Source organism: Thermobia domestica, chromosome 11 (genome assembly GCF_964235325.1).
Source record: "Thermobia domestica chromosome 11, izTheDome1.hap1.1, whole genome shotgun sequence".
In the NCBI taxonomy this organism is placed as follows: domain Eukaryota; kingdom Metazoa; phylum Arthropoda; class Insecta; order Zygentoma; family Lepismatidae; genus Thermobia; species Thermobia domestica.
In genome coordinates, this window is record NC_137464.1 from 36,147,201 (window position 1) to 36,161,544 (window position 14,344).

Consider the following 14,344-nt stretch of genomic DNA (forward strand, 5'->3'; position numbering starts at 1 on the left):
TGTCTGCCGACAGGTGTCGAAGCAAACTGTTGAATAAACCATTTAATATATATATATATGTATATAAAATAGGGATTCGGCGTCCCAATAGGCTCCATCTCTACTGTATCCCATTTCCTGCTTTAATCACGTAATAGTATTTAAAGTTTTATTGGAACCCCATACTGTACAAGTCTTACCGTAGTTTCACAATGTGAAAACTACTCGTATTTATTTATTTTCTGTGTGTGTGTGCATTCTAAGTCATTTCTCAATAAATAAAGAAAAAAATTTTTCTTCTACAGAAACGTTTATGAAGGCTAGCTATGCTTGTTTTGTTTCTCAAAAGTTAGTGTTCTCCAATACCAGCTATTTTAGATACGAGTTCCTGCTAATAATATGAAAATATCGGCACATACATTGACCGTGAAAGAACAAACACTGTCTTCGTCTCCAGAAAAAGCACGGATTTAGCTGAAAAAACTCCATACGTAAAAAATAAGTTGTGTCATAAATATTTACCATTTTGAACTAAGATTTACCTTTATGCCGAAAGTCATGAATAACAGGGCAATGACGCTACTGTAATGTGAAAAGTTGAACGAATGTCTTTTTATTACGAAACTCTATTTAACCTTTATTAGTTGTAACGTGTTAAATTGAACAGTGTCTATTCTGAACATAGAAAGACGCAAATTACCACGAGTCGGAACGGACCATGACAGTGCCAAAGGTATGACCTTCCAATAACGAACATTGGAATTAAGACTTCCGAATTCTCGTTCTGCTGCACGGCTGCAAAACTATTCCGCTAAATTTAGCACATTTCATTTGTACGAAACTGTATAATTATTACTTCCATCTTGAAGTATTTACTGTCATTACTGCCCTTAGCGCAGGCACTAGGTTGCAGCAACGGCATCTAGGATTTCTCTGAAGCAGATAGTGGAGTTACTGGTAAGCGAACAATAACGTGGAATAGAAGTTACCTTATCGAGAAGAATGATTACCAATCCCATAGGCAGTGGTCGAATTAGAAGTATTTTTTAAAAAAAAAGAAGTCTGTACAATACACGAAGCAAAAGCAAAAATTAAAATATTTCTTTATAAACTAGTGGGTAAAATACGCGAGCAATACAGAATTTAACACTATTAATAAATATTTTTTTCTTTACATAACATGAACTTTACTTCATTAGTTCACTGCACTCCAGTTTAAAACAACATTTTTAGACAATGACTCATTAGTTTTCCACAAATAGGAACACTGTGGTAACATTTTTTTGTACAATTTGTTATAAACATGTTTACAATATCAATGATATATACAAATTATAAATATCTTTAAAATTATGCATAAAAATATTAAAAAGAATACAATATTACAAAACCTCTGAAAAGAAATAACAGGTCACCTTTCCATTCATTTGTTTCTTTTTAAAAAATTACAGTAGAACAACAACAGAAAACAATTAAAATAGTTTTAAAATGTTCTTTACATGGCCACATGACGGTAAAATCGCTTTGACCAGCATTTAGACTAATTGATTACGTATACTATTATTATGCAAGATAAGTCATGACCACAACTGTTCATTACTACTGTTCTTCATTGGGAATAAAACATTTATTTGCTGAATCAATAAAATATACAGATGTTCACTTATACACCGTTTCTTTTTTTCAAGTAATATTTGTGTAATTCTAATTTTCTTTCTGAAAATTACACATATTTGATTTGTACAAAATTCCCAATTACTCTTCAGACTTTAACATGAAATCTGCTTGCCCTCTAACAATGATAATTAAAAATTATATCTTTTAAACACCTCAACTTCGGTTTAAAAAATGTCATCGCAGGGTTTGACTTGAACAATTTACCAACTGATGTTACACAAGATCAATGAATCCCACATCCACTCTACCCAACCAATAAGTAAAGTTTGAGAAAAGGTGAAAAGATACAGGATATGTTGCTGTTGTTAAACCATATTTCTTGAGAAATATCACTATAAAGTTACTCCCAAATTTTGGTATACTTCCTATCTAGTCTCTTCGCGTTGTGGTCTTTGGCTGAGAGGTGGCTACGCATATTAGCATTAGATAAGTAATTTAAAAATTACATTTTTATTTGTATATTTGCTTAGATATTTTTGACAGCAAAAAGTATTATTTCAAAACAAGTATAGGAGTATTTTAAACTATTCCGTTTTACATCCTACTATTATATTTTCCAGATTAATGGAGATACATTAGCATAATTTAGATCGTTCACTTTATGAATGAAAGCAATTTAATTTTTTCTTAAGCCAGATTAGATATTATTATAATGTATACGTTATCAAGTGTATAATAGAAGTTTGATAATTCTAATGCAGCTAGAGAAACTTTTCTCTATTGTAAGCTAATATCCCCCCGCAAGAAAAATACATTTGTTTTTTACGAACTTCCTTGAGAACAATGGACAATTTAAAATATGTCAAAACCATAAATGATTAAATTCACAAACATAGTGCGTAATGGTACACTTACAACTCCAGCTTTACTGAATCTTATCGTTATAAGAATGCATTGTGTTACGTAACAAGGATTTAAAGCAACTCTCCAGAGTGTTATCTTCTTATTGATATGCACACCATACTGCACAACTGTATTAGAGGAAGAACTAATTCTTTATTCAATATTAAAGGCAGTCGTTTGGAAATACCATAAATATGTTATACAATTCTGAACATAATTTTCTTGTGGCATTACAGATGTATGAAAGACAGCCTTCCAGTATGTGATTTAAGTTAGCACATTTACGAATTACATATTGATATCATTTTCGTTGGAGTTTGCGACTTCTCAATTGAACAAGGCATCCTACAGCCTCATGATTCTTGAATAAATACTACTGAGAAGAGCCTTTAACTTTGCATTATGAAACGAAATTTAATTCATTTTCCCTTATGATTGCAAATGCGCAGTTCTGTGACTTACTTTCATAAAACAGAATTTACATATATGGATTCTGAAGTCTCTGTTGGTAATTGCTGCCATGCTACACGCATACTTAAAAAAAAAAAACTTCGCTAAAAAGTAACTCCGCTTCTTTTCCTCATTCCTGCAGAGACGACAAACGTATATTTAAAATATTCTATTTATTTGTTTACGTTAAGAATTTCTTATACTTTATCACTTGTCCCTAGGCTAGGTACATACAAATATTAAATATCTTTTACTCCTGTACATTTCCTAATGTACCCAGTGTAATAAATTATAGAAAACTAGTTCCGGCTAGAATAACGTGCAAGAGAATTTATTAAAGCAGTATTCAAATCAAATGAGAATTCTTCGTATTTTGTTCAACACGGGTGTATTTCTTCCCACAATGAAACTACTTGTTTTATTTGTAAACCAAAAATACTCACCTTGCTCCTTTATTCGACCCCGAATTTACTAATCATAAATAGTCAAATTTTTGTTTACTTCACTGGTGGTACTTTCAAAACAAGAGTTAGTGGGATGGGATATCTGCATCGCGAACAGGTTATTTGCAGAAAGTAGGAACTTTTATGCTCGCTACACTCATCTCCTTGTCCCTTTCCAACATTAATCATCTACTTCCCCTCATCTCTTATACTTTCTATTACGTCTTTAATAAGACAATTCTTTTTAAGTAATATTGTAACCAGCTTATTTTACTTTTGTAAATCTACTGTGGTATTGCTATAGACACTTCCTTATCGAATTTTAATTCCATCTAGCTAATCTCCATTTTTCTCCAAAGCCCGTTTCGAACGCTTTCTCGTCACTCTTTCGTAATGTTCATGTTTCTGTCCCATACAGTACAAACACTTCCCACATGAAACATTTAACTCGTCTTTTCCGTATCTATTTAACGATTCATATGACTCACGGTTTCCTATCTCTGCTTTAATTTTCCGCCCACATTTCAGATCTTTACTCACAAAACTACCTTGATACCGAACATTAATCATTTACTCTTTTGCGCTTGGTACAGTTTCTTTCATTCCAATCACCACTGCTTTCATCTTTCTAGTATTTATTTTCATTCCATAATTGTCACCTATTCCATAATTTTTCTCCTATTCTCATTCTTACACGTTGATGCACATGTTTTGTATGAACCTTCGACACTTCCACTCCAACACAACCTTCTTTAACATTGAGAATTAATATGCACCTCTTCAAAATCTCTAATGTGCCAATCTGAGTATAATTCGCTGTAACTTAACGAAGACTACGCTGTGCGTCTTTGTTACATAAAGTATATATTAGAAGTATCTTCATTATGAACCTATTGGTGTCTATGTATGTCTTAGGATTACCCGTTTAATTTTTCGCAGGTTAAACACGCTAGAGTATCTCCTACATAATCCAGCGGATGATGGACATTATCAAGACGTTTTTAGTCAAAATGTTCGGAAGAGGAGAAAAATCTACTAACACTTTACAAGTTTATTTCATCGCATACGATGGGTAAGGAGAGAAATTCATATATTACATTATTTATGTAGCAGAAAGTTTTCTTTTGGTGCGCCGACGACGGAGGGAGAAATGTTTCAAAATTGTCTACTGGAGTTTGTTTTCACTGGATGCTTTAGGTGGAATAATACCTTTTACAGTGTAATAGTAATGTATCCTATAGTATCAATAATTATCATAATATCAGTAAGTAGACAAGAAATGATGTCGGTTAATCACATTTTTGTTGGCAACTGTATACTAGGACACAAAACTTAACCATAGACACCTTCTAATTTTCTGTGGATTTCCAGTGCAAAATTATAAGCTAATCTCTTCTTTCGTTCTTGGTAGCGCGAGTGAAGATATCAATGGTGGTTTAGAATCCAGAGCGCCCACGTTGTGTTTAAATTTGACTATCTAATTAATTCACACTGTGGCCTATGGAGGTTCAATGACGCGTTCACGAAAGCTCTCCATTCACTTTGGTTCTTAGCCAACTGGATCCAGTTTCTACTTTGTATTTCTATTTCTGCGAGATCCATCTTAACATTGTCCTCTCACCTGTGCCTAGGCCTTCCTAATAGTCGTTTTCCGATTAGATTTCCAGTTAAGACTTTGAAAGCGTTCCTAATTTCTTCCATTCTGGCTACATGACCTGTCAACCTGAACCTCCTGATTTCATGATCCTAACAATGTTTGGTGAATGGTATAAATTATGTAGTTCCTCGTTATGAACTTTCCGACATTCCCCATTCCCGTTTCTCTTGGGTCCGAATATTCGCCTGAGGATCTTGTTTTCAAATACTTTTAGTCTACGTCCTTCCCTCAGAGTAAGCAACCATGTTTCGCAACCACACAGAACAACAGGCATGGTAATGGTTTTATAGATTTGAGTATCTACAACCGCTTAATAAATTCAACAGCGAAGAGCAAGTAGAGTACTTTAGATTTACATACAGATCAACAAAATGGTTTAACATTAATAAGGAGTAGTTTATTTTAATTATACAGAAATTCACCTTTAAGAACATTACATATTTAACATTATGCAAAATATATATTAATGAACAAAAAGTTACGTTCTTCTTTACGCTCAATAAATGCTTTAAAAAAAAAAGATTCAAAATTATTAGGGGTTTACATTATGCAGTCTATTTCCTGAAATGCATATAGCATTAGACGGATACAAAACGTTGAACTTCTGCTCCTCTAAGACGAAGTACCTAACAATTATATCTTACGTGTACGTATCGATATTAATTTAATACTACTTAAATAAAAATACGACTGGCTTAACGATGGAAACAAGTATCTAGATGTACAAATTTACCTTTAGTCAAAACTAGTAAAAATGGATCTAACACATACAATCACTCTAGTAACACTGTACAATCTACAAAAAATACGTTAACTCTTACACTATTTACAATACATACAATATATTCAACGTTTTTCCGCATCTGATATGATTTCTTTCAATCGTTTTGTGCTCATTGGAAAGTAACGAAATGCATTTCTCAACATACAAAGTTTATGGTGGTATGATTGTGCATTCAATAACATATAACAAAATCATATCACGTAAGTAACGTTAATGTTAATTCTGCTCGAATATTATCACATTTTCCTTGATTCACCAGCATCAACTCCTAAATCTGGTTATTGTCAGTGAATCTTCGAATAAATATCGTTACTATATAATGATGGATTAGTCAATGGTGTAAGTAGCAAACACCAGCTCACTAAACCAACTACGAACATTGTCATTAAGATAATTCTTTGTGGATCTTTGTACGTGAGCAGCTCGGTAAAATCTGGGAAGCCCATGTGATTACAAAAGGCATGAACTATAAATGGAGCCACAAAGTGACCTGAAAAAATAAATAAATATATTTTTAACAATAATCTAGCTAAATAATGATTTCTGTCCTTAAAAAGAAAAATCTTCGACGGGAAGAAGAACGGTATAGGTCTTACATTTACTAGAATCAACTAGAATCATATATTTTCTTTTATTTCCTTTTTTTATTTATTATTATTATTTTATAACGGGACTATATATACTTTTCTACCAAAGGAAGACAGCAAGACAAATTTTCAAGTTGTATGCATGACGAAATGCTTAATGAAAATACATCATTCGCGAATTCAATTAATAACTTTTGGAGTAGTCTATAGTTTTAATATAATTAGATGATTTAGAAGAACAAATAAGATCTGTAAGTACGATTTAAATACATTTTAGTAAAGATTTGACTATTCTAAAATCTAAATTCATGTGCATATCATACTGAAGTATTTAACCTAATGTTATTGATTGGAAAGTTCGAAAGTAACTTCTTTACAATCACATGTTTGAGGACCAGTAAGTTAATCTAAAACAGATTAATTTCAGGAGCAATTTAACAACGCTCAGAATTTGGAAACTAAGACAACAGTTTTTTACCGCCACAATTATATCTCCCAATGCAAAATACTTGAGATTTTCTTCCCATTCTTGGATTAAAAAAGAAAAATCCTTATCCAAAACCTCTTATTTACATTCACTTATTTTTCTACATAAAAATAAATAGTAAAACAAATAGTAGTATTTGAAAACATAGCATTGACAGGTAAATCTTATTAACTCAAAATTAACATAAATATCAATCTTAAAAGGAATTACTCTCCAGGATTGACTGACTGACGAGTTGAATGTCCCTTTTCAGTACTGAGGCTACAAAAAGAGACCTACTACTACTTGAAGATGTTCATCCACTTTTCTTTCTTTTCTTTTTCTTTAAAATTAACTTCACATTTTTTAAAAATTTGCTGAAATCGAAAAATACTAAAATTTTACACTTTTCAATTTTACGCAAATTGTACATATAATTAAAAAGTTGCACCTTTCTGTGGTATGATTGTGCTATTGCTCTTGATAGTTCGCTTACCTTTCTTATACCGGGGTTCATCTGCGGATCATATTACTTATCGAGGTAAGTCTATGTAAGTATATATATATATATATATAGTTTTTAAATGTTTATTTAATGTCCATTCTTTATGTTCGTAATACCAGTCAAACAGTATATATATATATATATAAGCTACCTCATCTCTTTTGTATGTAGCAAGCTTAACATATCAATAAATTTTATTTAGTTTAACGTCCCACGATTATGCTCCAACGTTACATGATTGTATGTGCCATGCTTTACACATAAAGAGATGAGGTAGCTGGCAACAGTGGATATAAAAGACATTAAACGCCAAGCACACTTTCCCTATATTTATACACTCTGTAAAGAAAAATAGCGACACCCGCTCGGATATAGTTTTCACAACATACATTAACCAATATGAGTTTTTACATGAATTGCTGATAATATTACGATGCATATTCTTAATGAGCAGTTCATTCTTAATACTTGCGCCGCAATTTCAGGTTTTTTATATGCACATAATGAATTTATATGCATATATTAGTAGCTGTGTGTGTTTTCAGCAAAAATGGCTGTGGGAAGAATTATACATAAAAGTATGAAAAATCAACAATAATAGTACAAAACAAAAAAGTAATTTCTTAAGAGTGACATATTGTGTACGAACATTGAAAGGTACAATACATCAAACTAGATTTCGTATGTGGACCATGGGCTTTAGTACTTGCAGAAGAATCGTCGAGGCCTTTTGGTGACAAGGCTATTGCAAAATGCAACCTTGATTTCATGGAATCACTCCCGGATTATCTGTTCCGTGAGTTCCATTCTATCCGAGATAGTTGTCTATTGAGTCTTCTGCTCATATCGACCCAAACTTTACAATTGGATTCATGTCAGGTGAGTTTCGAGGCCACATGAGTCTTTGAATAGTCATATTCTTGCACCACGTATTAACGATTTTCGTTCATTGACGTGAAGCATTTACGTCCTGGAAAATGAAGTAGTCCATATCTTCTTCAGGAAAGTTACCTTTAGCTGTTTGAAGAATTTTACGTACCAGAATTTGAAGACATTTTTGTACATCAAATGACTCTTCACATATATCCATTGTTCTGACGTCTTTGACAGTGAAGCAAGCCCATACAATCACTCAATAACTGAATATTTGCATCTCTTAAACAAAATCCGTATCAAGTTTCTCGCTCATTCGTATCCACAACTTCACACCACTATCGTTTCCAACTATTCTAAACCTTTTTCAAAGGAGAAAACAACATGCTTCCAGTTGTCATAAGTCCAAGTAGCATATCGCCTCACAAACGTACGTGTTGAAGTCTTCGGTGTTTTTGTTAGTTTCGACTTTCCAGGCGTTTTTTTTTTTTCTTTCTTTCTTTCTTTCTTTCTTCGTAATATCCTCCTCATACAGTTAAGACAATACAGTCGTACGACTGACTGCAGTTCCAAGATCAAAATGATTTTTGGGGAAGTCATTCCTTAATTCTGCAGTGCCATTGATTTTATTTGGCGATCAGCTCTGGGTGATGCTTTCTTTTTTTCTATTACACTGTTGACGAAGGGATGATTTCTTATACTATTTTTGCTTGTGAATTACTCTTTCTGCCGTCGAATGGTAAATTCTGAGTATTCCAGCCATCTCCATTAGAGATGTAACTTAGCTGTGCAAAGCAAGAAGTATGTCTTGTTCACGTGACGACAAGTCACATTTCTTACCAATCATACTTGTTTACAGTTCACATGTAGCAACAATTTCATACAAAAACAACACTGCATAACAACAATACAACAATATTGCCACTTGACACTGTTCAAACAATTACAAAGCATAGAACAATCACAAAATGCTAATTACCTGGGCTTACACATCACAAATGCAATGCAGAATTCTCACCCCAATAATTTACGAGACACTATCAGGTGCCATCTGGAGAGAATATTACTGATACATAAATAATTAGTAAGCGCCATTGTACACCATACGTGTCACAAATAATGGAAATGAATTATCACACTCATAATTTCCTTCTATTCCTCTTCTAGCCGGCTGCAACTATGGTTTTCTGTGTAAGTTACTTTGAGAATTGAGATGTCGCTATTTTTTCTTTACAGAGTGTAGTCGCAGTCAGTAATATTATTCATTTCCCCCCCCACAATTTACGATCTAATTTAAAGAGATGTACTTTCCTACATAAGTACTCTGATCCTCAGATGAAGCTTGCTAAAAAAAGATAGGCGAAATATCTGGTGGAATAAAACAATCTACGCACAAGAAAGGTTAAACTTTTTATTTAATTATAAATAATAAAATTTCTTTTGCAGTTGTTCAGTGTTTAGAAACTACTATTAAATGAGATAGTTGCGGTGTTGATATGTTTCTCATTGTCAAGGATTGCTCTTTAAATCAATTACGACGGCGTAGCTTAAGCGATGAACGGGGGAAGCATGCAGGTTATCAAACACACGATTAATTTACTACGTAATATTCTGTAAAAGATAACACAGAACTTCAATATTATTTTCTTATATATATATATATATATATATATATATATATATATATATATATATATTTCTACTATATTTTGAGAGATGAAAAAGTTAGAAACTAATGGACTCTTTGAGATCCCTACCACTATCTGGGTTTTATACGAGGCTGTGTCCTCATCGAAACCAAATGTACAAAAAACACACGCGTTACCATTTAGCCACGAACGGGCTTTTGTTCCTGATTATAGAGTTCTGTTCAAATGTGGATTCTCTCAACACCAAAAATTCGTCCGTAACTCCTTATCGATCAATATTATGTATATTCGAAAGAAATTAGTAAGAATAACTTTTTAAAAAAGGGAATCCATTTTTAACATTAGTGTGTATTTTGAATTATATTTCAACTATTTACATTAAAAATTCTTAATAACTAACTCTATGGCCTATGGGACCCGGAGGTTCAATGCCGCGTTCAAAAAAGTTCCATTGACTTCTATCCTTAGCCAACTGGACCCAGTTTCTACTTTGTATTCATATTTCTACGAGATCCATCTTAATATTGTCCTCCCATTTGCGTCTAGTCTTCCGAATGGTCTTTTTCTGATTGGGTTTCCAGCTAGAATTTTGAAAGCGCTTCTACTTTCTTTCATTCTGGCTTATGACCTGCCGACCTGAGCCTCCTAGACTTGATGACCCTAACAATGTTTAGTAAACGATATAAATTATGAATTTCCTTAATAACAAATATTCTTAATAACAACAAAAGATCAACGAATTACTTCACTAAACGTACCTGTTTTCACGAACAAAAACGCCGAATATGCTCCAAAAAGTGTTGTATACAAAAACTGGAAACCTGAAATAAAAATTTGTATCACTTTTAAGGTAGTATAAAATTGTTGTAGCATGGAAAACTACCACGCAAATCAGTAGTATTTTTTTTTTTTTAATCTACACTACTCTAGTTTTACATCGTATAAAATATTTAATAATAGAATTTTTCAACATTATACAAAGAAAAATATAAAACTGATATAAGGAGATTGCGTTGATAAAACTCTCTTCAGGTAAGTAAGTATCCTCAGATATAGTATCAAACTTATAATAATGAAAATGTTGGCCCCGTGATCGATTGTGGAATACAAGATTTCTGGTTTTAACTCATTATTGTGTGTTGTAGAACTATTTGAATCAAAATGTAACGAATTGTGGATCAAGAAAATAAAACGAAAAAAGAAAAATAGAAGTTAGAAAACAATAATTTGACCACGTATTGATCATCTGAGCCATTAGCTGGTCAGAACCCTTCATGGTCACCTGTCGAATGTAATGTTATTACTAAAACAGTAATGTATCTACACACCAATATTATTTTGGATCACTTACATGATATCATTAATGCTCTTTTAAAATCCAAGCCGGTTCTCAATCTTTCGAACATATGATGAAAATGAGCTGAAAATAGAAATTTAAACTGGTAATAAAATATTTTACTATATTATTTTCAAATTAATTTTAATCCATATTAATTCCTACACTTTATTATGAATATACTTATGCTATTTTTCTTTTAGGATGATTGAAGATAAGCACAAATTAGTAAAGTTTTGACTAAAACAAGAAACTAGGTAAACAGAACTTCGAATCTCATTACAAAACCATTGATGTACGAAAAGCAATAGGTGTTTACAGCAGCTATTAGCAATAAACCTAAGATGTTTCTGTAGAGATTTTATCATATTGTTAGAGACAACAATGGAGTATTCTTATAATAGACATTAAAATGTTTATTTATAATAAATACACTGAAAATGAGTTAAATGCGAAATGTCTGTCGTTTAAAATAGAGAAGTACATATTATATATATAAAAGAACAAATAGCTTGCTGTGTTCCTTGTGGCTAAATAACAAACATTCTCACTTTTGACAAAAGTGTTCTGAATTCGACTGCCAGTGGTAGGATGTACTTCGCACTCTATGTAAACTATGCGTCTATATCTCACATAACCTCGATGCTAAAAATGGACTATCGGACGAGTAATTTCAGCTGTACATTCTTTATGCACCCAATGTTAAATTAAAATGCAATGTTGCCATTTACCTGGACCCACAACATAAGTGAATGAAGTTACTGTTTGAAATGGGGACTGGCCATCGACACGTTAGTGTTCAAGACAGTAACTTATGTTCACTTATGTTGTAGGTCCAAGTAAATAGCAACGTTGCATTTTCATTTAATATTGGGCGCATAAACAGTGTACAGGCCAAACAGCTCGTCCGATAAAAAAAAAAAAAAAAATATATCCTTATTACAAACATCATATTCTTCCTCTCTTACATTTTGCTGTAACTCTGATAATAACAGTTACTCTATGTCAGGGGACTTTTGAGACACCCTATATATATGGGGTGTTTCAAAACTACACCGACAACGTTTGGGAGGTGAGTCCTGACACCAAGATAAGACGAAAAGTATAGACCAAATTGAGTGCACAAATGCTTCCTTTCGGAGTTATAGCCTGCCGAAAAGATGAAAACATTAACTTTAAAAGTCAATAGCTCCAAACTTATGGGACCTACCGCAGTCGGGTCAAGGCTTCACTTAGGAACTAATATTTTCCCTATCCAAAAATACATGTTTCAGAATCCTGCAGTACTCACGCAACAATTTTTATAGAGAGAGTTCGGCTAAGTGTATATAATTTAAAGTACTCACCAACTACATGTGTGAAAACTGTTGCAGAAGTATTGCATGATTTTGAAACACAGATATTTGGATAGGGCACATACTAGTTCCTAAATAAAGTCTTGACTCGACTAGGGTAGGTCCCATAGTATTGGAGCTATGGACCTTTAAAGTTCATTTTTTCATATTTTCGGCAGCCTTTAACTCCGAAAGGAAGCGTTTGTGCACCCAGGTTGGTCTATACTTTTTGTCTTATCTTGGTGTCAGGAATCACCTCCCAAACGTTCGGTGTTGTTTTGAAACACCCTGTATATACATTTTAATACATTGCTCGCTTTTCTGTTGCTGCAAAAGTCAACTCCTGGAGGTAATATAACATTATTTTATAAGTACTCTTTATGAACCCAAAACTACGAGACTGGCAAATTATAAATATATTTTAACATATTTTACCAATGCACACAGAGAAACAATAATTATTAAAAGAAATTTGATAGTAAGCATACGCGCAACAAGCAGCATTTTGAAATAAAAGTAATTATTAAAACAGAAAAGGATAGAAATATTGAAGTATGAGAAATTGATTTACACTTATGTGAAGTTTGAAATAAAGTAACAATTCATACATTATTAAATTATAATTTTATGAAGGACATTATACGTGTAATATTAGTCAACTGAAAAATAATATTACATGCATCTTTGTCGCTATAACATTACATACCTGTATGCCAAAAGAGTACATGATTCACAGGATTAACTTCAAAACAAACACGAAAATACACCTGAATTTTCACTAATACAAGAAGCTACAAAAATCGATCCCCACAAGGAAAATTCATTAAGTTATAGAAACAGACTTTTCTATCTAGGGTGCAATAGTAAATTATCTACATCCCTACAAGAAATATCACTATTAGTGAAGTATACTATATTGGATTGGTGAGATTAAAATATCCGTTTTACGTCTGGTGTATACTACAAGTATCCTGTATAACGCAATCAATGAATGGGCCGATGTCACAAATTCCGTTCAGAAAAACAGGTTGAAGTGCCCAGCCAGTCAAGAGGAAGTGTGTTGCTGAATCGAGTTCTGTGAAAATGCACATGGAGAACACACAATTGAGAATATTTGTTCTCTACGAGATCACACTGTGACATTCCGCACGTGTAGCAACGAAAAACATCAACAGTGCATTTAAGTCGAGTGGTGAATGAATACACTATGTGGTGCTGACTTTTTAAAATTTCGTGTCAGTGACAAACATGCAAAAATCATCCCCGCGGCCACTGATGATCAGCATGTTCTAATGTGCTCCTCAGAAACACTGTGGAAGAAGATCCTCACGAAAGTGTCCGTGCAATACCAGAAAGTTAGGCATATACGAGAGGGGGTCGAAAACAGGCTACAAGACCGACATTTCTGAAGTTTCGTCTGCTGGTATATAGAGATATGAGGACTGCGGTAATTGTAATACATGCAGTTGGCAACTGTGCAGAGTTTCACCCACTTGCCACCTACAACGCTAGTTGTAGGGTAAACAAAAATGGCGAGTCGTTTGGAAAACTGGTCTCGCGAAGGAGTCTGCTTAGTTATTCGATTTCTCTGAGCGGAATATGTAATCACGGCTCAAATTCACCGGAAGCTGGTAGAGGTTTACGGAGAGACTGTAATGTATCATTAGAAGTCGCAGAACGGTGTCGAAAGTTTGAGGTTGGTAGAGAAAACGTCACCGACGAGGAGCGCAATGGCCGACCCAAAACGACATCACCATATTA

The 14,344-nt window shown here is 33.3% G+C and overlaps 1 protein-coding gene across 2 annotated transcripts in view; it reads right to left on the minus strand.

The window, feature by feature from the left end:
* Window positions 1-1,141: 1,141 nt before the first annotated feature.
* Window positions 1,142-14,344, minus strand: part of Sras (Ras converting CAAX endopeptidase Sras) — a 36,172-nt gene continuing 22,969 nt past the window's right edge. For both annotated transcript variants that reach the window (XM_081730372.1, XM_081730371.1), the window contains 3 exons: window positions 11,265-11,333; window positions 10,672-10,734; window positions 1,142-6,323 (listed from right to left, as the gene is read on the minus strand). In XM_081730372.1, coding sequence (XP_081586498.1) covers window positions 6,118-6,323; window positions 10,672-10,734; window positions 11,265-11,333 — 338 coding nt within the window. In that variant the 3' untranslated portion in view covers window positions 1,142-6,117. The remainder of the gene's footprint in view (window positions 6,324-10,671; window positions 10,735-11,264; window positions 11,334-14,344) is intronic.